This window comes from Brachyistius frenatus, unplaced genomic scaffold, assembly GCF_029030835.1.
Source record: "Brachyistius frenatus isolate BFR_SWC_R1_liver_20210118 unplaced genomic scaffold, ASM2903083v1 Contig_194, whole genome shotgun sequence".
NCBI classification, from domain to species: domain Eukaryota; kingdom Metazoa; phylum Chordata; class Actinopteri; family Embiotocidae; genus Brachyistius; species Brachyistius frenatus.
In genome coordinates this window covers 301,744-327,207 of record NW_027210793.1, presented here as the reverse complement: position 1 = coordinate 327,207, position 25,464 = coordinate 301,744, and the positions used below count along the sequence as shown (strand labels likewise).

Sequence of the window (25,464 nt, the reverse complement as noted above, 5' to 3'; positions counted from 1 at the left end):
AAGAGTTATTAAAAGTTTTGAGGTACATGCAAGCAGCAGCCAACAGTGATGTCACCCTTTGGTTTGTGAACAGTTGTTATGAAGCCTCGAGTTTGGATTTTGACCGGTGACATCTTGCTAGTTTGGAGCGGTTCGGATCCGGAAGTGACCATACTTGGACGAGTTTGGGGAAGAGTGAGCGGTGGATCTGACCCGGTGATACTACATCCTGCCCACTGATAGCTGTAACCTGACTGCACCACAGGCCTGTCAATCAAACAGGCACACCGCCAAAAACATGTCTTTTTGAAGTTTATTATCTAATTAATGATGGAATTATTTTCAGATGGCCCTCCAGAAAAATAGTCAGAAGGAGTGACTTTACCTAGCAAAACTGAAATAGCCCCTGGAAAATGTACTGACGGAGAAATTTTATGAGACTAGTTGAATGTGAGTCGATGGAACCGGAGGCTCTATGGAGCCAACCTCGAGTGACACTGCTGCATCGGCCTCATTTTTCAGAGCCAGAAGCTACTTCTACATTTATATATCTGTTTTTCTCCTGATACATGTGACTGACTGTTTCAGAATAAGAGTGAACAGAGCTGTTTGTTGTGCGTAGATGCTGTGATGAGCTCATCAGAAAGAGAGCTGCAGGTTGTAAACAGCTGTATCTGCCTCCACCTGCTGATTTTCAGTGATTACAGCTCAACGCTCTGATTATTAAATGTGAATGAATAATGCTTTGTTTGTGATGATAGTTAGTTCTGACCTCGGTGTGGTCACAGTGTGTTCAGGCTCTATGGGGGCAGCAGCCTTTCTGTGCTCTGGTCCTCCTGATTTTCAAATGAAGCTCTGATCACATCTGTAGTTCATCATCAAGGGAAGTGCTTCATCTCAGTGAAACAAACAATAACCTGGTGATTCATTTCATGTTTTAAATAGCTTTTTTGAACTATGTTTTGTTTTTTAAAAATGTATTACATTACACAGAAAAATTCTTCCATTCTGAAGCTTTGCCATTTGCTGTGTTATTAAGTGACCGAGCTGTCTGTGGCTGAGTGTCACTCTTCAACTCAACGTCACAGGGACCACCGCTTGGATCTGTGGGAAGTGAAGGCTGCAATGGCCACCTGTCACAACAGGTGCAGCAAAAAGAATGCAGATCTTTAAGATTGTAGTAAATTCTGCATCTACTGTGGACAATTTTCAGCTGTGAATTATTATAGATTTGGTGGTTGAGTGAGATTTTGGGGGGCAGCAGCACAGTGCAGGTGTCAGTGAGTCAAAATAAACTCCAGTTAGTGTGTTTGTTGTGTCGAGGAAACCATGTCAGCAGGACAACAGTGGCTGAGTGATATGATTTAATAGTGTTTGGACAACAGTGGAGCTCTGCAGCAATGAGGAAGAAGACCTATCTGTCGGAAGGAAGTTGAAGCCTGAAACAGACTGACCCGAATGTGCAGGAACAGTTTGGAGGAGGTTTATTGAAGAAGCTTACAGGCAGGAAAACAAAAACCAGAGAGCAGACGGGTCAATCGGGTCAACACTAGAGAAAATACAGCTGAAGAGCTTTGCAAGTGCACGAAACACTCCGGCAAGGATGTGAAGAACAAGAACAGTGATTGGACAGTTTCTGGGAGGGGTCGGCGGAGATCTTGGCTGGAGTCAGTCCTCGTCCCCGTCAGTGGCAGCAGCGTACCAGACAGTGATGAAGGAGGTGATGGCGGTCTAGAAGTACACCATCACTGATGGCGGGTTCTCGGTGGAGTCAATGTTCTGCTCCCAGTGGAGGTTCTGGGTGATGATGGAGTCTTCGACCAGCTCCACGGTCTTCAGGCTAGTCGTTTGTGGCTGTTTTCAGTCTTTATTATCTAAGCTCCTGACTGTGATTCATACTCACCGTACAGATATGACAGAGGTATCAATCTTCTGTGTAACTCCCGGCGAGAAACCAAATGAGCATATTTCCAAAAATATTGACCTGCTCCTTCGACTGGAATCATATTTTGTTAATACATCAGAATAATAAAATATGAAAGAAAAATCAGACACTAGTCGGGAACAAACTATCTAACAATATTAATATGATAAATTCATCTGAAGGGCTGAAGACAAAAGTGTCCATGCAACAAAACTAAGTTCACTTCTACCTCCCTATGTTGTTCATTAGAACAGATTTGGAGTCAGGAGCTGCAGACTAGAGGTCACAGACATGTTGACACACATGAATATCCTGGTGTGTTCACTTTATATGATCAGAACCAGAACATCAGTGTTTACGAACACACTGCCTCATCTCTCAGGCTTGTTGAGTTTGTATTTGCGGCAACGTGTCTGTTGACGTGGTTAGGGTCGACTGTTTCTGTGGACTAACACAGGTGTCTGTGTGTGTGTGTGTGTGTGTGTGTGTGTGTGTGTGTGTGTGTGTGTGTGTGTGTGTGTGTGTGTGTGTGTGTGTGTGTGTGTGTGTGTGTGTGTGTGTGTGTGTGTGTGTGTGTGTGTGTGTGTGTGTGTGTGTGTCGGGAGGTCTTCTTGTGGAGTCGCTGTCATTGGTTGCTCTTTCTCTTACACGTTGCCTCATCTCTGTCTTTGCTGTTCTTATTATTTGGAGCACAAAGGGGACATCACACCCGTTGCACAACGATAATCCATCCTGTGTTCTCCCTGCACGAGTTCCATACATCAACCCACCGAAGCGCTGGCCGTGCCATTGTACTTCTCCAGACATGAAGCTGACTGCCGGGCTGCTGCAGTTCCATCCCATTCATCCACTTGGGCTCATCGCCAATATTGTTCTACTTATCGATTCAGCAGAGAACAGAGAGGCGCGCTGCAGAAAGTCGCTTCCACGGAGGGCGACTTTATCTGTCTGAAAATTAAATGATAATAATTAGAATGATGCTGTTACAGATTACATCATAATTTATGATTATGGTAAAAAACAGACAAATACAGAAAGAACAAACAGGGTTTCTTTAAATGAGGGATCACATACTGAGCTAAGTGGCACCATAATTTCCTGTTTGGTTGTTTTTTATTTTGTTATTTGGCACAAAGTCACCAAACAAACATGCAAACAGAAAGTCCTGTTAAAATAACACAAACATGTAAATAAAACTGATTAAAAATGAGCATTAAAACAGAAGGTTCATAAAAGATATGACTTTACTGTGACAGACTGTGCTTATAAATTCATAGATGCACTCTTAAAAACATTGCTGCACAGACTTCCACCATATAACTGTCCCATTCTTAGATTATGTGATGAACAGCGCTGTGCAACCTTGAGATTGCTGGGAATGTTTACTGAGCACCACCATAATATCAAATTATCACTCTAATATCAAAATCTATTACGATACGAAATGGTTTCTTGGATAAGTGTTGCTGCATTTAATAGAATTCTTCATTTTGGACAAAACATAACATTATTATTAAGAAACATACATTTACGATGTCAATGTTTGAGTAAAAAGAGACTGAACTGCACATACAAATAGACATTACATTCCAACACTGAAGACATATTGCACGAATGGGGCTACATTTCATAGCCTAAAAAAAACAGCAATGTATACAATTAAATCTATGTATAATATGGCCTACTGCATTTTTTTTTTATAAATACATTCAACATCTTGGATATTGCTCCCATTGCACCATTAAAGACAGCAAATTAGAAAAACATTCCATACTAACAGAGTCCCCTGTTTAATGGCTCCTTTATCATGAACTATACCTTCACGTTACATACATTTTACATTATATATTCCCTTTTATTGAACGCTACACCCAGAGAGATATCGATATAGATGTATATAGAGAGAGTTCGGCAGTGGGCACTGTGATGACCCTCCTGCCTTCGAGAGGCCTGCTGTGTGTCTTCCACCTTGTCTCGCTCTGTGTTGACTTATTTCCTGGTAGGCGGAATTAATCAGTCCACATGACCCGCCCTTCAGGAGTTTTAAAATCTGTCTGTCCTCTCTTATCCTCTCATTCCCAGCATCATGCTTCTATTTTAGTTTGCTAATGTTAATGCCGACGTACGTTTGCAGCTCCAACATGCTGCACTCGCCATTCAAACACTCAGTTGCATGCTAACACTGCTAACACTGACGTTAACATGTCATAACTGTAAATTTGATTTTGGGATTATACTTTGAACAATAAATCCGTTGTGACAACACAGACAGGTTCAGACATGTTTGTGAAATTTTATTTTTTTCTGATGTGACAAACAGAACAACGCTGAGATGAGTGAAGCAAAATTGTAAACATGTTAAAAGTGACAGAAATATGATGTGCTGCAGGAAGCTATGAAGGTGAGAAGAGCAGGGACGATAATCTAATCTGTCATCATGACGATAATTCATTTTAAGAGTCTCCAAAGGATCTGTTACTGTCCGGTCTACTGTAGCCAACGTTAACCTCAGGTGCTTCAGTCACTTTATTCTGATATCTACTGATATTTACCATGGAAATGATTTTTGATCACATGTAGCCTTGTTGACATCTCCTGTTGTTGTTGTTGTTGTTGTTGTTGTTGTGTGTGTGTGTGTGTGTGTGTGTGTGTGTGTGTGTGTGTGTGTGTGTGTGTGTGTGTGTGTGTGTGTGTGTGTGTGTGTGTGTGTGTGTGTGTGTGTGTGTGTGTGTGTGTGTGTGTGTGTGTGTGTGTGTGTGTGTGAATGTGTGTGCATTGTTAAAAGGATAAATTCCATTTGTGGAAGAGTGGCTATTAAGCTGACTGTCGGTGCTGGTTTGAGTTTCTTGCAGCTGACCGCTGTAAGACGATAACACGCTGCAGCAGCAAACAGACAACTGTGTTTGCATTCAGACGGAGTTTTGTCAGTCAACAGAAACACGAGAGCAGCAACACACTCGCTCACCGCAGATCGATGGCAGAAGATCGTGATGAGAGCAGTGTATTAGAATGATAATGGAGGTCTCCCTGCTTTATTTCTCTGTATTTCCTCCCTTCTTCTCCGGTCCTCTCATGTCACAAAGGAACAATACATCAAGTGTAAAGTCTGACAATAAGAGCTTCACTCTGCTGCTGCAAGTCCAGACACAGAGAAACTTCCTTCTGTTTCAAACACAGTGACCACTTCTGTCTTTTGTCCCTTCAGATCCTCCCACCATCGTAAAGCTGAAGGAGCCAGAGCGCCGCCATGACACGTGCATCGAGTTCACTGTCCGCGGTTCTCCCCACCCGACTTTGAGGTGGTTCTACAAAGAAAAGGTGTGTTTGGTTTTATTCTGATCTACTGCACAGCTCAGATGTTGTACGTGTATGCTCTGCTCAGGTGTTTGATTACTGAATGTTAACTTTGGAATAAAAAATTCTGTCCATGAAAATACCTTCATTCACATGTGTTCGTGACCCGAAGGAAAATTCTGATATTAACTGAATTGGAAGAATGGAAATAAAAGTCTGAAACAAATTTAAATATAACACAGGAAACAACATAAGTTGCTACCAAATCTGAATAATAATGCAAGTAACTCAACAGAGATGACTCACAGAGGCCTTACACATGGAGCATATGAATAAGGATTAACTTTCTACATGACAAAATAGATTTCCATCAGTGTTACTATAATGGACCCAGCTGGTAGGCGAGAGGAGTCACAGCTATTTTCCCCAAGAAAAGGTTTTATTTACCAAAAAACAAAACAGGACAACATAAAACAAATAAAAAACAGGACATTTGTTCTTCCAAAAAGTGCAACTAAACTTCTGGGCCCATGATAGAGGTCAGCTTACCAGACCTCAGCTCAACTTCATCAATACAACAAACTGAACATAACAAACAGGGCACAGTGGGGGACACGTATACTGTCTCACCAGACCCCTGAGAAACACACAAACACCAACAAACTACCAACTGAACTACAACTAACACAGATCCTGGAATGACTAACTTAATTAGAATATTTACCAAATTAAAATATACCAAAACCTACACAACTACTATACACTAAAGAAACACACAAACAAACTGAGAAATACATCCCACCCCATGATGTGTCAGGCGATTGGTACGGTTTTACTGGCCACTTCCTGTATCTAAAAGCGCCACTTCCCTGAGCACATCTTTCACTCAGACCTCTCAAGATGTCCTCTAGCAGCACTGGGAACTCAAATACAGAAAATTGGAACTTTAAGAAAACCTAATATAAATATGTTTTAACTAAATGTGGGTGCTTCTATACAAAAAATAATGTACTGTCCAAACTGATAAATAAATTGTCAGTAGGATGATTGAACAAGAATGTTTCCAGCTCTCAGACAGACAGAAAAAAGCTGGCAGCTCAATAACACGATGTTTGGTCTCTGTCAGCAGCTTTTCTTGAACTCAGAGTTTCCTGACATGACGTCACCAATCATTCCGTTGCTCTTCTGTCCCTCCTCCTCTTTCAGGAAATTTCCCACACCGAGTATGTGCGTCCTGATATGGATATTTACCAGGACGACATCGAGGGCTGCCTGACCTTTAAAGACCCGACGCACCACAACAACGGCAACTACACCCTGGAGGCCACCAACTACCTGGGCGTGGCCAGCAGCACCGTGTACGGACACTTCCTGGACAAGCCCTTCGAAGGTGAGGCGGACTCTGAGAGGCCAGCTGTGTTCACTGCACGTTATATTACAGCCACACTACAGAAAATACATCAAACATCTGTGCGGATTCCTTTCACGTGAAATACGTGTGTTTAACCGAGGGATACACGACAACAGCAGACATGTTCATGTCATGGGTTTGTGTTTGGCCTGTCGTCATGGCGTTAGGTGGGATTTAGTCGTGTGACCTGTTCATGTCTGCAGGCTGGCGTCGGTGACTCTGAGGGTGTTCTGTGAAGTAGGGAGTAGTTTTCAACCCTAAGCATGCCGTCACAGTTTTTCATATTTCACATCATGAATGTGTTGACTGTTGTCAAAGATGTTCCGCACATTAATCCAGGTTACCGTAGTGACTGCCGACACTGCACCCAGCACGCCTTGTATGTCATGTTCATGTAGAAAAATCAATCAACAATATCAGCCCCATTAAATATAGGTTTTTACCACTAATACTTCAGTCACCACACTAACAAAAAGTATTCTTCATGTCAGGACTCTTACTTGTGTAGAGCAGGAATTTATACAGAGTAGAGTTGTTTCAAATCACACCCTGCCGTTCTGCACTGACTAGAAATAACCTCATCATGTGAACACATCATCCTCCAAAATATCTGCAGCTTTAATTATTTTACCCAGAAATCAACGTGTTTTTGTATCTTCTATTTAACACACTCAATAAACACACTGATTCTTCTGTCCAGCAGCAGCAGTGAAAAAGAAACACTTTGTGTTCAGGAACAGCTGCAGCTTCCTCAGACGCTTTAATTTGAAAATTCCTTATGTCGGTGGCCCCGCCCCCTTCCTCTACGGAGCCAAGATGGCGACCGTTTAGTGTGCCCAGCAAGTCACTGTTCTTTTTTTGGACCGTTTTGAGTGCATCATCCTGATACTTGTAGTGTACTGCATGTTTCTGTACTGGACAGTGTGAACACATTGATGCACTCAAAATGGTGAGTTTGTACACAAGTACAGGAGACACAGAAGGGGGAGACGCAGGGAGGCCGGGGCTTCTGAACTGCTGCTGACCCAACAAAATGAGCAAGCTTCTTCTCCTCAGTAGGCCCCAAGACCCAGCTCTGTGAATCCATCCCCAACAGAAGAATACATCTGCCAGGTCTCCATCCGCTGTCAGTTTAAATACTGCGGCCTGAACTCGGAGACATTGTTAAAACAGTTGATGCGGGAGGTTTCCTCCTCCATCCTGCTCGATGTTTACATCACTCTCCAGATCAGCGTGACCCTGACAGACCTGAGACATATTAGCAAGCATATTAGTCTTTTCTGCAGGGACACCAACACACTGGATCACTGTTACACCCTCCTAAAAGATGAATCACCCTGTTCTGAAGGTGAGCGGGACTCCGATCACTGACTCCTGTGGAAACTATAATTTAAAATGATCTGATTCATCAAATCAAGCAGCCTGTCAAAAAACAAAGTTGGGGTTTCCTGTTTAACTGTAACAGAGTGTTTGATGTAGTTGATGCACGGTTCATCTCTCAGGTCGACGGTGTCACAGGTTCTTCAGTGCCTCATCAGCACTCTGTGTTCGTGAGGATGGAAACTGTGAAATCAAACCTGTATTCAGTGAAAGTGTAAACGAGATGTGGAGAATATAGGCGAGCTATATTCAGACGTGTTGATCTTGTTAACAGTATTATTTCTGCTCTCTCACACCTCACACTTACTTTTCTTTATGTTCTCAGTCAGTGTGTGTGTGTGTGTGTGTGTGTGTGTGTGTGTGTGTGTGTGTGTGTGTGTGTGTGTGTGTGTGTGTGTGTGTGTGTGTGTGTGTGTGTGTGTGTGTGTGTGTGTGTGTGTGTGTCTTCCTCTGTTGTCAATATGAACACCAGGACATGTGACCTCACCTCTCTGTGCAGTGTGTCTCACAGTATGTCTCCTCTTCTTCCTCCACAGATCTGGAAGATTATGATTATGGTGAGAGCTTTTATAAGATTATGTCATTAAAGTATTTTGGTATTGATTGGAGTTAGTTCTTCATTATGACATCCTCTGCTCACATTACAGAGGTTCACGCTGACTTTATACGATTAGCTCGTGTGCACATTGTGATTGAGTTACTGAAACAGACCAAAGACAACATATCAAATGTTGAAACTGAGAAATGTTATTTTTTTATGAAAAATATACGCTCATTTTGAATTTGATGGTCGCGACAAGCTCCAGAAAAGTTGGGACAGGGTCAACAAAAGACTGGAAAAGTTGTGTACAGCTAAAAAAACACACACCTGGTTGAACATCTGACAACTAATTAGGTTACCTGGCAGCAGATCAGTAACATGATTGGGTATAAAATTAGCATCCCAGAGAGGCAGAAGAATCTCTCAGCAGTGAAGATGGTGAGAGGTTCACCACTCTGGGAAAGACTGTGGGCAAATAGTGCAACAATTTAAGAATCTTGTTCCTCAACCTAAAATTTCAAAGAATTTCATCATCTACTGTACATTTTATCATTAAAAGATTCAGAGAATCTGGAGAAATCTCTGTATGCAAGGGACAAGGAAGAAAACTATTATTGGATGGCCGTAATCTTCGGGCCCTCAGGCAGCACTGCATTACTAACAGAGACAAATCAAAGTGGACGTAGCCTTTGGATCTAAAAAATGAGGCAAATGCAGAACTACCTTAAACTGCAATACCAGCGATACCACACTAACACGTAGTATCGTCAGGTTTCCAATCATATCAGTCAGATCCACCGCTCGCTCCTCCCCCAGCTCGCCCAAATATGGTCATTTCCTGCTCCAAAGCACTTTGAACTAGCAAGATTACGACATCCAAAACTCAAACTCGAGGGTTCATAACATTCACAACCCAACGGGTGACATCACAGTTGGTTGCCGCTTGTCTACATCTGACTACTGATGACATCATTCTTAAATCATCGATGCAATCAAACAAACCAAATTCGATTAGACTTTGAAGCAGTTACTGAAAAGGAGCCGAGCTGTTAATGTACTGTCGGCGCTAACACTGATGGAGGTCTTGTTTTATGACCTAAAGATGTGGTTACAAAGATAATGCATGTATCTGGGAAGCAGATATCCTACAGCTGAACAAGACTCTGAATGCACCACGTTACTTTCCAGATCTATTATCTCTTCAGTTTAAGGGGGAACGATGTGATTTGGTTCTCATCATGTAAAAAAGATACTGTGGTCACTTCCAGTTTATTCTACACAGGGTGGAGGACAGTGAACTGCTGTGATTCTCAAACAGTTTTGTGTTTTTCTTCCAGTGACACCGACTGCAGAGACGCGCAAACCTGAGGAAGATACTTTTGGGGTGAGTGACTGAATATTAAACATGCTGATCACTTAGGTAGAGTAACACAAACTCACATCAGCGAGTGGTTCAGCTGAACTCAAGCTGCTCTGCTCTCAGTCCCACAAACATGAACATTTCATTATTATTCACTGTTCTACACCACAATGCTTGTGAGGTTTCTTTACCGTGTGAGAACAACCACTTTCTTATTTTAAACATGTTTTATTCTGAAATCTGTGGGAAGATTTTTTATTTTTTTTATTGCATTCCCTTATAATAAGATATTTTTCTTACATACAGTAAATCAAATGTAAAATGTAGTTTGGGAGCAAAAATGCTTTGCAAAAAAAATCCCTACAGCCTGGAACTATAAACCTTCAGAGGGAGGAAGCTGAAATTCACCATGTAAAGGGTTTGGAGTCCTCATTTAAAATGGAGTTGGTTTTCCTCTGGTGTCCCAGGACTGTGGGTTCAGCCCTGACTCACCAATCAGCCTCCCAGACCATTTAAACGATTTGCATCAGTTTGCGCTTGTCTTTCAAATATAAAACACCAAACCATGGTACCAAAGAAAGGATAAAACAGACTCAATACAAGCATGATAAAATAATGTCTTCATGGTTTTGTCAATGTGGAAGAAAGATAGTTTCCTTAAGCAGAACAAGTATATACTACACTGTACTGACAGAGGAGGCTGAAGCAGAGTTTATTACTGTCATGACATTACAGTACAGAAGCTGCACAGTTCAGATCAGAACTAAAGAGATGGCTGTGCCAACACACAGTCACACGACTCGCACATGGACACACATTTACCTCCGTTCATTGTCACATGTGGATACTGTCAGTTATGTAACATGATGATCTTTTCAATCTCTGATTTGTTCAACACATTTTTCATCTGTTCTACAGATTCAGATTTACATTCATAACATCTATTTTTCTTTTAAATTATTGAGGCATCCTGTCAATTTAAGGGTTGAGAGTTGAGATGGCAGATGTGCGTCTGTGTGCATACATGTAAAGACTCTGGAAGAATCCGTCACACTGAATGTGATGTGCAAAAGGAAGAAAGAGACAGAAATGCAACAAACGAAAAAGATAATAAGAGCTCAGGAATCTATCCTTTTCTGCGCTCGCTCTCAGCTGTTTGCCGAATCCCCCGGGGGCCGGTGAGCCTGAGAGATGGTTAGAAATGTAATTGAGTTCATCTTTTCCTGTAATTGACCGAGGAACAGATAAATGTGCGTGCGGGCTGTAGTTCTGAAGGAGGATCGTGGGTTATTAAACATGTGTAAATGCTTTGGGTTTTTTTGTTCCGCACACTTCACCTCTGCTCATGTCTTCACATACATATAAATGACTGTGTTCATACATCTTTAACTTTAAAGTGAGTCTGTATGGATAAATCTTGTTGAGTAGGTTCGTGGATCAAAATATGAAAAAGGTGATGTGTGCTTGTGACCATGAAAATCTGACAATGAGAGCCAGCGTTCAGTGAACCGAGTGTTTGTGAGTGTCTGACTGCAGCACAGTTGTAGGAACATCTCGGTGTCTGGTGTCCTGTCTGTCATTCATAACACTCTGTTTTAACTGCACACAAACTGTGTGACTATGATGATGTGTCTAACTTCTATTTACCCCTCAACCCACCCGCCTCCTCTGCAGGTCTCCATCGCCGTCGGCCTGGCGGGGTTTGCCTGTGTGATGCTCGTCGTTCTCTTCCTTCTCATCAACAAGTACGGACGGCGGTCCAAGTTCGGCATGAAAGGTAAGAAGACGTTTCTCGGTGTGTTTGCTCTGTCGTTGGTCTTCAGTGGAGCTCACGGTGTGTGACTGTGTGGAGCTGGAGGAGGCCGGCACCTGAGTGTGCGTGAACGAAGAGACGGAGCTTTGCTTCTGTGTAGCATTCAAACACTGATACACGGTATGGTGGACTGAAGGATCATGGGAGCCAAGAATTTCTGTCATGCCAGTTGTTACAGCTGCTGTCTGGTGAGACACCCCTGCACTGGCTGGATGAAGTCATACTGAGCATGCTCTGTGGGTGGAACATGACATCAGAGACTTCCCCTGACTGTACAGGTTAGCCCTATGCTAACATCAATGGGGATAAAATAGTTCTATCATGCGGCTCTTCCAGACTTTCCAAATGTAATCAGATTCTTTATAAAGGCTTGGTTCTTCTTGGGCTTCTTTCTTCCTCTTCCTCCTCTTTTCAGTGTTCGTTTCAGTTTGGAGGAGAAAAGAAAACTGTTTTGAGGATTCCTGGAATGAAGTCAGCGTTGAACTGAATGTTTTATCTGATAAATAAGTGGTCACATTAAGTGTCAGTACTTCCTGTTTATAGCCGTCTCTGTGTTTCTGAGGAGTTCGTGTTGTTCCCTCTGAGGTGAACTCCACCGCTCTGATTCATTCTAATAAATCTGATGAGTGAGATCTGGAAGAATACAGTGCTCTCGACCTGTTGGCATCCATAAAGCAGTGCAGTGTTGCAAAGAGCACTTCGGTCCTGTTTGTATCCCACAGAGCGGACGTCTTCACCCTCTGCTGTGGTCCATGTGTGCAAAAAGATTTGCTGAAGTCAAATATAGGTTATTACACTCTTAGCCAATCACAGTTCAGCTCTGAAACAGGTGACAGTGGTGCATGACAGCAGGAGTTCAGTGAGTGAAGGTGGTTCTTCTATAAATCATGCAGCTGTCTGCAGCGAAGTACAGCATGAAGGCTGAACACGGAGCTGTGAGCCGTCTGAGGCCAGCAGAGGAGCGGGCGCTTGATTTGTAGCAGCCTGGTGTCACTTGTGAGCAATTCATCCTGACCTGTTTCATACTGACCTGCACTTCAGCTTTTGTAGAACGAGTCACTAAACAAACACTCAGAGGGGAAAAGTGACCTGCTGACGAGGCTGGTTAGCTGCTCGGCTAACCGGCAGAAATGTGGCGGTGTTTGGAGATGACGTGTTCCTCAGCGATGTGACAGGTCAGCTTCATGGAGGGAAGCTTGTTAAATGATAATGTGTCTTACATTCTAAAACACACACACACGCACGCACGCACGCACGCACGCACGCACGCACGCACACACACACACACACACACACACACACACACACACACACACACACACACACGTAATGCCACATATTAACATTGTGTTTACGACAAACTTTTCATCCATATTATATCTTTATCTTCATCTTTAATAAACTTTAAAGATTGCACAACAAACAGGAACAGTGCACATACATTATTTGTTTGAGAAAATGTATAATTCTGCAAATAATGAAATATTTAAAGTTTGTCTTCCATGTGTTTCTTATTTAAAACCTGCTGAATAAAGCAGTCATGCATCCACTGCTTTGACCCGATCCAACAGAAACTAACTACAGATGCTGTTTGTTCTTCACAAGAGGAAACATCACAATTTTTCAGGTTCAGATGGATAAAACGTCAGAAGTAGACATAAGCAGTTCGTTATTATTCCACGAACATGTTGGGAAGCAGATGTGATGTTTCCATACATTATTTTATCTCCTTGTATTATTTGAAGGAGCTTCTTTGGAAATATTTGTGGGAGGCAATTTAAAGAAGCCAAATGTTGGCAGAGAAAGCTTCAATACAGAACCAGAAAACATTCTGAGTTTATCCAGAGAAAGTGGAGCAGCAGCAGCAGCTCCAGCTCCAGCAGCAGCTGGACCTGCAGCAGAGCACCAGCACACACTCCCAGCTGAGTGGCTGCAGCAGCTCCACCAGATCAGAGGAGATTAAAGCTGCAGCGCAACCACCTGACACGCTGTCCCCTCCAGAGGTGAGCGTTTTCAGACTTTTAGAAGCCAGAGATGGGGAAGGTAAACTGCCCACAGCATTCATGTTTACCAGCCCGGTTCCTCCGTGATGACTCATATCAGCACATTCAAAAAGGATGAGAGATGTCACTGAGTGGAAGCCACTTCCTGTTGCAGGACCTCGTAAAGACACAAGTCATTCATGCTTCAGCTCTGAATTGAACATTTAATAAGAGCACAAATGACTTTAATGCATTTGTGTGCTCAGTTAGGACTTTATTTCTAATTTCTCCTGTTTTGTTGTCATATTATTGTATTGTGTTGATTTAGATCACAAGCAAAGTGCAGTAACGTAATGTTGAGGTGAAAGCTGATGGTCAGAGGTTGAGCTTCTAACAGGTCGGCAGAAGCAATCTGGTAGAGAACCCAGGGAGGTGAGGAAGGAGAAGCAGCAGGTGGGTGTGGGTGACTCCATATTTAATAAGCACATTATTTTGAGATGTTGGACTTTTCTCATCACCACGTGCAGATCAGGACAGGTTCCTGTGGTGCACATTACATGCACATAAAATAGTCCCTCCAGGATTTCGCAGAGTTTTTTTGTGATTGTTGGGATCACATTTTATTTATTTTGCGGCAGATTTTGAAAATGTGATTTTTTTTTTTTTGGCATAAAATGTAATATAGAAACAACGACGGCATCAGCTGTCAAAATAAGAGCTTTAGATGTTGTTTAATTCATGTTAATTCAACACATAGCTGTCACAAACTAAGTTGTGTGTATAAAATTATTTTAACATGCAGTAATATGTAATCCTTTTCTTTTACAATAATTATTTAATTAGATTTTCCAGCAAACCCTGCCCCGTCAGTTTTTTTCTGCTCATTCTGGTTTTCTCAGTTTTATTTGATGATGAAAAAACAGGAGCAGAGCCTTTCTGATTGTAAATGAGCAGTTATTTTTGTTAATAAAGCAAGTTATGTTTGAAAAGACATTGATAACCCTCCTTTTATTCATTTTAGTGCAGATTTAGATTCACATAAAACTAAAAACTGCCAACTCTCACTTGCTTTCTTTCGGTTGAACAACACCTGAAGCCATCAGCGGTGCACTGCAAAGCACAGCTGATTGTTTCATCCTAAATGTTTCTGTGACTGTGAAGCTCTCAGCAGTCTCGTTAACCTCCCATCCGATAAAACTGCTCCATGATCACCGGTGAGAAAGACTCTGATGTCTGACTGACGTACCGGCTGCAGTCAGCACGGCCTGCAGGTAATAGAGGTGAACTCTGAGGTCGGCCGGAGCAGCCAGAGATCACTTCACCTGCAGTGAAGCACCGGCTGCGGTGATGAGAGGTCAGGCTGCAGCTCCACGGTGACATCTACCAGTCATCTCTGAGTTTAACAATGACCAGTATGAGTCAGCAAATATCAACCTTACAGTGACAGTCATCTCTGAACCAGATCCTTGTGTGCGGTGCCTCTGGATCAGGAGCAGCTGTTGGAGATGTGGAGGAACTCTTAGATTGTAATTTCAAACCAACCTCGTAGCCCCCCTCCCCCCGGATTTCATTGCAACAGGAGTTCTTGAATTTGTGTAAAAATGTCCTCTTGACAACACTGTCTCATCTCTCACAGAAACACTCTTCTCCTGTACTTTTGTTGTCAGCTCTCTTGTCTCTTGTCACTCGCTGTTGTTGAAATACGTCATGCGCTGGTGTTTCTTGTGAACGGCTCCGCAGCAGATCAAACGCTGCAGCAGTGTTCAGCTTTACTGCTGCAAATGTCACACCAAGTAGAAAAGAAAACATGTGGGATCTTAAATGTTTTATTTCTTATGTGCAAGGAAACACGGCAGACCGGTGAGAAGGACATGAGTGAGCTGAGTCACTGACTGGACTGACTTAGTGTTGTGCACAATATACAAAATGTGAGTCATTATAATGCAGTTTATAATGCTTTCATTCTGTGGTAAAAGCTTTTCACAGCACGTGTCTGTTAGAAACTGTAACACGCAGACACACACACACACACACACACACACACACACACACACACACACACACACACACACACACACACACACACACACACACACACACACACACACACACACACACACACACACACACACACACACACACACACACACTCAGACCCCATGTCTTAAGGGCACACACAGAAACACCATATCAACCATCTGTTGATTACATCCATCTGTTCATTTAGTGCTGCTCACAGCCAACACAAATTACTGGCTGTAGGGTGACTACACACACACACAAACACACACACGCACGCACGCACACACACACACACACACACACTGACATTTGACGTGCGTCACACACAGATGAAGTGCGTTGATATGAGTCTCAGCTGCTTTTTGAGGAAGTCAGAAAACTGATGATTTCATTACATCTCGGCTCTTCATCATCTGTTTTTTCCTCAGGAGGAATATTGTCATCTTTATCCGACTCTGATCTCTTTTAGATCCAATCGACTTTTGCTGTCCAGAGAAGACTGAGACATGTCTGTCTGTCTCTGTTTCTTTATGGACATAATAGCATCAAGTTGATGCCTGAGACTCCACTAATACAGTGTAACATCCAGATTAGCATACTGTATACTTTGCATTTCTTCTACAGTGTATTATATTTATTTGAGTGAATTTGATGCGCCACCATTCTTAAGCCCTCCCAGCAGCTTGGTGTGATTTGACAACAGAGTGTATTTATAAGTGGATGTAGCTTCCGTATTTTAAAAATGAGGCCGAGTGCCACTAGAGGTCAGCTCCAAAAAGCCTCCGCCTCCATAGACTCCCATTCAACTACTCATAAAAACCTAGTCAATAAAATTTCCCCTGAGTTATCTCGGTTTTGCTAGCTAACTTCACTCCTTATTAGTTTCCTGGAGGTCCATCTGAAAATAATCCCGTTATTTGATGAGAAAATAACCCTCAAATAGCCCAGTTTTTGGGGGCGTGTCCGCTTAATTGACACGTTTTGGGTTTCCAATCAGATCACTTGGTTTTGACACTGATGTTAGCAGTGTGTGTGTGATTCTTTGGACTCCTCTCAGTATGTTCAGCCTCTACGGTGACGAAGCAGATTCAGGAAGATAAAAACATCTTGAACCTGCGTGGATGCATCAGTGCCTCAGTTTGACTCGCCCGCTGGATTTTTATTGCACTTTACATTCTATCTGATCACTAAGATCCATCTGACAGGTGAAATACCTTTAAATAAATGTGCCTGTATGATGTGAATGTGTCCTCGGTGAAAGGTAATTTTACAAGTAATAAACAGTCTATATACATCAGGTAGTGAATGGATATTAAGTTTGTTTTGTATAGAACATGTCTTCAGACTCTCTTTTTGCACCCGACAAAGCACTGACAGAAAACTGAAGGAGCATATTCATATTTCATTCAGTGATATACTTCAGGTGAAAGGGACGATTTGCACAAAACATAATACCGGATGTTATCCAAAGCTTCGAACTGGTAACTCATCATATACAGTGACACACCGATCAGCCGTAAGATTAAAAGCACTGACGGGTGAAGGATGGATAGATAGTTACTTTATTAATCCCACAAGGGGAATTTTTTTCACTACAGCAGCATTATAGGTACAGGAAAGCAATAAAACAACAGTAAAAAATATTAAATATAAAAAATGCACAGTATATACAATAAAATAGAATCTAATAAAATAGAATAATTAAATTAAATTAAAACTAACTAAACAATAGTGCAACGATTTAAACAAACAAGAAAACAGACAACCAACGGTGTTATTGTTGTGTGATGGATTTTGCCAGAGGTGAGTTATTGTAAAGTCTTATGGCAGTGGGCAGGAATGATCTCCTGTATCTGTCCTTGTGACAGCGGAGCTGGAGGAATCTTTTGGAGAAAGTGCTCCGCTGTCCCTGCAGCAGGTGGTTGAGAGGGTGGACAGGATTATCCAATATGGATAATAGTTTCTTCAGCGTTCTCCTCTCCACCACCTTTTCCAGACTGTCCAGTTTGTAGCCGATGATGGAGCCGGCCTTCTTAACCAGTTTGTTGAGTTTGTTGGTGTCTCCGGCTCCAATGCTGCTCCCCCAGCAGACCACAGTGAAGTACAAAGCACTGGCCACAACAGATGGTAGAACATCTCCAACATCTCGCTGCACACATTGAAGGATCAGAGTTTCCTCAAGAAAAAGAGTCGACTCATCACCTTCTTGTAGACAGCGTTGATGTTGGTCTTCCAGTTCAGTCTGTTGTCGATGGACACACCCAGGTACTTGTACTCCTCCACCATGTCCACCTCCTCTCCCAGAACTCTCAGCGGTTGTGGAGCCGTCGTCTTCCTCCTGAAGTCGACCACCATCTCTCTGGTCTTGGCCACGTTCAGGAGCAGGTGATTTCTTCCCGCCCACTCCACAAAGTCCTCCACTACTGCCCTGTACTCGTCCTCCCATCCATCCCTTATACATCCTACCACTGCAGAGTCATCAGAGAACTTCTGCAGATGTCTTGACTCTGAGTTGTTCTGGAAGTCAGTGGTGTAGAAGGTGAACAGGAAGGAGACAGAACAGTTCCCTGAGGAGCTCCAGTACCACTGACCACCGTATCAGACAGCACACTGCCCAGACGGACAAACTGTGGTCTGCCTGTCAGGTAGTCATTGATCCAGGAGACGGTGGGCGCGTCCACCCCCACCACCTGCATCTTCTCACTCAGCAGCAGTGGTTGGATGGTGTTAAATGCACTGGAGAAATTAAAGAAAGTGATTCTCACAGATTCACCGGTTCCATCCAGGTGAGACTGAGCTCGTTGCAGCAGGTAGATGATGGCGTCGTCCACTCCCACACGAGGCTGGTACGCAAATTGCAGCGGGTCCAGTGAATATTTCACCAGCGGCCTGAGGTGGGCCAAGACCAGCCTCTCCAGCACCTTCATCACATGAGATGTGAGAGCAACCGGTCGGTAGTCGTTGAGGCCAGATGGAGTCGTCTTCTTGGGGACAGGAACCAGGCAGGACGTCTTCCACAGCACCGGGACCTCCTCCTGCTTCAGGCTCAGGTTGAAGAGGTGTTGCAGGACCTCAGCCAGCTGGACGGCGCAGGTCTTCAGGACCACGGGGCTGATGCCGTCAGCCGGTGGAGTCTCTCCAGCTGTCTCCTAACCTGGCCAGTCGTCACAGAGAGGGGGGGGGGGGGGTCATGGCATCGATGGTGGAAGAGCCCTTTGAAGTTGAGGGCTCTGTGTCCATGCAGCTCACCAGGGGGGATAGAGGGGGAAGGGGGCAGCAGAGGTGTTCGGGAGGTGTGAAGTGTGGATGAGACAGATGAGGGTGGTGAATTAAACCTGTTGAAAAAACAGTTTAGCTCATTGTTCCTCTCCAGGTTCCCCCTGGTTGTCTCTCTCTCCCCTTGAAGCCAGTAATCTCCTTCATACCGGTCATCACCTCCCTCATGTTGTTCTGCTGGAGTTTGGCCTCCAGCTTCCTCCTGTAGGAGTCATTGCACTCTCTCTGTCAGGAGTCCTGTTTTCCTCCGTTTTGCCCCCGATCACCTCTCTTCCTGTGTCCCCTCAGTCCCCTGTCTGCTTGTTCTGTGTCCTCCTCTCCTCACCTCCTGTGGCCACGCCCCTCACCAGTCCCAGCAGCTGCAGCCACTCACCCCGGATCACCACCTGCAGGTGTGCTGCATCTCCCTGATCACCTCCCCGGACAATATGTACCCTGCCCCTGCACTCCTCTGGTGGTCAGTTCATTAGTTAGTCACCTGTCCGTCCTCCATCTGTTCTCTGTCCGTCCTGTTCCTCCAGCTCCTGTTCCACCTGCAGAACTACCTGTTGGAGTCACCAGTCGGTGGAGTTTCCCTCCCGACTCGGAGGATTATTGACTCTGTTTCTTCCAGCGGTCCTATCCGCTGGTCTGCCGGCTGCCCTGCCAGCCGTGTCTCCCTGGATCAGTCGGTTGAGTTGCCCTCCCGACTTGGAAGCAAGTGGACACTGTAGTTGCCACCTTTTGGTTTGTTTGTTCATTTGTTTGTTTTTTATTTATGGAAATAAATACTGTATTTTGGAACCGACCGTCTGTGAGCCTGCATTTGGGTCCTTGTAAAACACCACCACATAACATTCTTAGCTTCTCCTTCAGGTGGCGCTGCACTCTCCTGAGCTCCTCCCTGTCCCCAGACCTGAAGGCTGCTTTCTTCTGATTAAAAAGAACTTTCAGGTCACTGGTGATCCACGGCTTGTTGTTGGGGAAGTAGTGTCCAGTCTGGGATGGTACGGTGGTGTGTTCACAGAATTTGATGTATTCTGTGATGCAATCCGTCCTGCTGTTGATGTCCTCCCCATGTGGTCCACACAGCACATCCCAGTCCGTGGACTCAAAGCAGTCCTGCAGGGCACCTTTAGCCTCCTGTTTCCACCTCCTCACAGTCCTGGTGGTCACAGGCTGCCTCTGCACCAGGGGAACATACCTGGGAGTCAGCAGGACCAGGTTGTGGTCTGACCTACCAAGGGGGGGGAAGGGCAGTAGTACTGTATGCATCCATGGTATTATCATACAGTAAGTCCAGAGTTTTATTGTTCCAAGTGGGGCAGTTAACATACTGGTGCAAAGTTGGCAGGACTTTATCCAGACTGGTTAAAGTCTCCAGTAACTAACAAAAATGCACCGGGATGCTGAGTCTGAAGTTTGGACACAGTGGAGTGGATGGTGTCCACTGCTGCCTCTACGTCAGCTGATGGAGGAACGTACACAGCGATAACAATGGAGGACGAGAACTCCCTCGGCAAATAATAAGGGCGCATCCCCACGGCTAGAAGTTCAATGTCCGAGCTACAGAAACGTTCCTTCACACACATGTGGTCGGGATTGCACCACCTCTCGTTCACATAGACTGCAATCCCTCCACCTTTCTTCTTGCCGCTCCGAACAACATCTCTGTCCGCCCGAACAGTCCTGAAGCCGGGTACGGCCGCGCTGTGGTCCGGGAGATGTGAGTGCAGCCATGTCTCGGTGAAACACGTGATGCTGCACTCCCGGTACTCTCTCTGGGTCTTTACCAGCACGCCGAGCTTATCAGTCTTATTGCCCAAGGACCTCACGTTCCCCATTAAAATCGCCGGTACATAACGATAAAGTGTTATACAGCCCCCCAGCAGTAAATACTCCTTCATGAGCGTCTTAATGTTCAGCTGTTGTTCGAGCTGATTGAGAGACGTGTTGATTTATTTCAATGGTTGTTCTGGAGGCTTTCGTTTGTGGCGCTGCTCAGTTGAACTGTACTCAAATAGTCATTACTCCTGTCCTCTTCCCTCTGCTGCAGGTAGAGGCAGGGAAAGTGGTTTGGGAGGGGGGCGGCCGTGTCAGACAGCAGCTATGTTCAATTTACTAAAAACATGTAATACACACGCTCATCCACAAGAAGTGAGCGTGCCAGCGTCACGTCTTTGCCTCGTGAGCGTAGACTGTATATAAAAGTGGACGTAGCTTCCGGAAGTCTCTTAAGCTCCATAGACTCCCATTCAACTAGTCTCAGAAAATTCTAACTCATTAAAATGTGTCCATCAGTTATCTCGGTGTTGTTAGCTGAAGTCACTCCTTCTTATTAGTTTTCTGGCGGTCCATCTGAAAATAATCCCTCATTCATTAGAAAATAAGCTTCAAAAAGCTGTGTATTTGGGGGTGTGTCTGTTTGATTGACAGGCCTGTGGTGCAGTCAGGTTCCAGCAATCGGTGAGCGGGACATAGTATCGGCGGGTTTCCAATCAGATCAGTCAGATCCACCGCTTGCTCCTCCCCAGTTCGTCTGAATATCGGTGATGTCGCTGTTGCTTGCCGCTTGCTCGTGAGACATATCAGTGACGCGTGAAAACCGAACCATGAGGAAACCCACATAGTTACAGAAAAAAAAATGTGTCGCCTCATGGACCCGACCCTCTCAGGTGGAAGTCTGTTAGTTACACGACCAAGCCACGCCTCAGACTAGTAATGTTTTTTACATGACCTTGATCATGTGACCTGCATCTGCTTGAATGAGTTCTTCTTATGGACGGGAGTGTGTATTACTGTGTGGTGATTCTGGGATGAATAAACGTTACAAACTGAGCTGGACTCAGCAGACATTTCTTTGTTCTCTGTGTGGGAGCGGCTGACAGTGTCACTTCAATGAAAAAGTTGGTTTACCTTAAAGGTCAAACCACCTTAATTGAGCCTGGACAGATTAGACTCCTGCATTGTTGCTATCTTCGGGGTAACCCTCTTCACTTTAATCAGCTGGTGGCAGGTGAGACGCGGGATCTTGTTTCGGGTCTCGAGGAGTTGTTACATCGATTCGCTGACAAACAGCCCAAACTTTACACACACTGCGCTGCCCAGTTCACACAGCTTGTGAGGGGCAATCAAGCAGTCCCGAGACAGCTGCTGCTGCACACAGACAGAGCGTGCAACATCGTGACGTGCACAAAGCAGAGGAAAGCAATAACCTTCCTGAGGAAATATTCCGACTTACATCTCTTGATTAATATCACCGCCTGAGTTTCACACGTCTCTGTGGGCAGTGGTGCGTGCACAGTTGTGATTTCTCCGTGGACATGAGCAGAGATTTCACATCAAATTTTGGAAATCGACAACAGAGACCCTTGAAATACTTCAGAAAGTCGAAAAATCAAACGGAAGGCTTCATAACGGCCGTTCACAAACCGACAGATGACGTCAGCGGTCCTGCTTGTTTGGAATCTGCTCTTATGTCACTTCTCTCTGTTGTGTGGAAGTCTGTGACAGCAGCTCCTACTTTTCTGGTTTGCACTGTTAAAATCTGTTCAAGCATGTTTTCAGTCTGGTGACATGGACCCCTCCGGCCTCCTCTGGCCCCCTCTGGCCCCCTCTGGCCCCGCCGTCCATGAAGCCACTCTGCTGGAACATTCAGGACACAAACAATCAACAGCCAGCAGTACAATCAGCCTGTTGCTGTGACAACTGAGAGCCTTTCCCCCTTGAGTGTTTTAGGCTTCTATTTACATTTAATCACCGGCTGTGTGCTCATCGCTCAGCCCACCAGTCAGGACTTTTACTGACATTTGGATTCTCTCAGAAAAAGAAAATATCTTTATAGGGGAGAGATTTTTCATCTCAAAGGCAAAGTCAAGAAGGCTGCTCACAGTTAAATCTAACATTCACAGTCTAATGTTGCACTTGCAGTAATGGTCTGACAAAGTAAGTATTAAATATAAATCATAATCAGAAGTTCATGTATTAAAGCTCAAATTGAGCCTTGAGATGAAGTCATGGCTCAATTAACCAGTTGGGTCGTCCCAGTCGATATTGATCCTGCTGGGAGTGTGTGCCTTGTCATCTTCTTTTGCTGAAATACTCATGTTATTTCCAAAAGTGTTGAACTATTTGTTTTATTTTTATTATTCCCTAACCTTTTGTCAGGCAGTCAAAAAACATGCTTTAGGGGCTGATTGGTGTTTGTCAGGTCTAAAATTCAGTGTTATGTTATATGTCTTACTGAATGAATCCGATGAAGGTAGGTGAAGAGATATAATGTGCTTCGACTTCAGAGGGTAAAAACCTGTGGCTGCTGGGGTGAAAATTTGCTGCAATCTAAAATTTGCTTGATTCGACTCAATGACACGAGCTCATACTGTTCTGACCGTTGAAATACTTTTCACAGGAAACGTGATTCCTTCTTATACTTTCCTTTCAGCACCGAATTTAAAGTTGCCAGGAGTTGCAATGCTGCTAAAGTGCCCACTACACTGAGAAGACTTGAGTGGAAAGAAGTAGACTGAAGTGGAGTGAAAGGCCAGGCAGTGAGAGGGGGAGAATTCACTAACAGATGTGTGGGGTTGTTCAGGGATGCAGATTGTGATGGGAATTGTTGAGCTGGTCTTTTCCTCAGAAGACCGTCTGATGTCTTGGGCAGAAATATTAACTGACATACTCGATGGAGGAGAGTCTGAATAATAAATGTTAATCTCTTGAGTTCCTCTCTCCATAGGTACAGTTAATACACTTAATACTGTCCTCTTGAATGTTCTACATTTGCAGAAAAGGAAAGGTGTCAGTCACATCCTTGAAACCTAGATAAATTTGGAACAACAAGCTGTCTCCTTCTGTAGCCAGAAAAAACATTGCTCGTATCTTTATCTTGAAAAAACAATGATGAAGGAAAATTCCTATTCTCAGGATGTAACTTCACAGTTAGCATGCAGCTCTTCTGAACGGGCACTGCGGAAGCTGTTGAGCTTGAGTCGTATGTTGAGTCTTTTCATTGAGAGAAGGAGAGTTTTAGATTCTCTGTGCCTGCCTGTGAGAGGTTCAAATGTTACTATTACTTTCTTTCCTGTTGCGACTGTGTGAGTTTCTGGCCTGAGGCAAAACAGACTCGCTAAGGATATTGCCAAAGGCTAGCTGGACTGTGAAATATCACTGGAACAAACATCAGAGTGCACCAGTGGACCTGAGGAGCCCATCATTAAAACATTCAGACTCTAAAATCCTGGAACATCCAGCCTGCCTGGATTCAGCCTCTCGGAGACGGATTTTCTTGCTAATTAGCTCTGTCTCTAATTAACATCAGGTCAGACCACTGCAGAGCGATTAAAGAGCTTCTGTAGAGAATTAAAAAGAGCGTCAGACAATGTGATATGCAACTATTACATTAATTATTGTGATGGGAAACAAAACACGTATGTAGAAATAACCTCATTAAGAGGGTTGGGATTGTAAACCACATCACAGGCAGTACTATCATTATTCTGGGTGAGCAGAAGGTTTCTCTTCAATCTTTCAAAAAAAATATGTCCTAAACTTTAGTCAGTCCTAAACTTTATTGTCCTAAACTTTAGTCTGTCCTAAACTTAAGTCAGTCCTAAACTATGGTCAGTCCTAAACTTTATTGTCCTAAACTTAAGTCAGTCCTAAACTTTGGTCAGTCCTAAACTTTATTGTCCTAAACTTTAGTCAGTCCTCAACTTTATTGTCCTAAACTTTAGTCAGTCCTAAACTTTATTGTCCTAAACTTTAGTCTGTCCTAAACTTTATTTTTTTTATTTTTTATACACTTTATTAATCCCCGAGGGGAAATGTCTTCACTACAGCAGGGGGCTCTCAGGGGGGAGCTGCTGCAGCAGGCTGCCACTAGCGCGGCGCCAGGTAACCTGACCTGAGGTGCATGTTGTTGGATGATGGGAGGAAGCCGGAGAACCCGGAGAGAACCCACGCAAGCACAGGGAGAACATGCAAACTCCGCACAGAAAGGCCCAGGACCGGATTCGAACCCAGAACCTTTTTGCTGTGAGGTGACAGTGCTAACCACTGCACCACCGTGCCGCCCTATTATTTCCTAAACTTTAGTCAGTCCTATACTTTAGTCTGTCCTAAACTTTAGTCAGTCCTAATCTATAGTCAGTTGTAAACTTTAGTCAGTCCTAAACTTTTTGCATGTTGGGTTTTGGTAGGTTGTCTCGTGGTTCAATTTGAAGCAGGTTTAAAGCTTTGGTTCTGGGAAGACCTCTACGCTGTGGCCCCGCTGCTAACGGTCCATACATTCACAGCTCTTATTATTTTGTAATTGGTGAACTTTTGCTCACTCCTTCACCAGACCTCAAGTTCTTCATAGATCCGATGTTCTTGTGACATGACTTGTTTTCTTTTACTTCGTTACATAAATTTGACATTTGACAATTTGAGGGCGGGGCTGGGGACACATGACCAGCATAATTCTGAGATCCCGGTGACAGACTTACAGCAGTGGCAAATTTCAA

The 25,464-nt window shown here is 44.0% G+C and overlaps 1 protein-coding gene across 1 annotated transcript in view; it reads left to right on the top strand.

Annotated features, from left to right (window-relative positions):
- ntrk3a (neurotrophic tyrosine kinase, receptor, type 3a) overlaps positions 1 to 25,464 on the top strand; it is a 159,633-nt gene that overhangs the window by 79,044 nt on the left and 55,125 nt on the right. Inside the window, exons 8-12 of the mRNA XM_069718611.1 lie at positions 5,109 to 5,221; positions 6,404 to 6,587; positions 8,525 to 8,545; positions 9,867 to 9,913; positions 11,564 to 11,666. Coding sequence (XP_069574712.1) covers positions 5,109 to 5,221; positions 6,404 to 6,587; positions 8,525 to 8,545; positions 9,867 to 9,913; positions 11,564 to 11,666 — 468 coding nt within the window. The remainder of the gene's footprint in view (positions 1 to 5,108; positions 5,222 to 6,403; positions 6,588 to 8,524; positions 8,546 to 9,866; positions 9,914 to 11,563; positions 11,667 to 25,464) is intronic.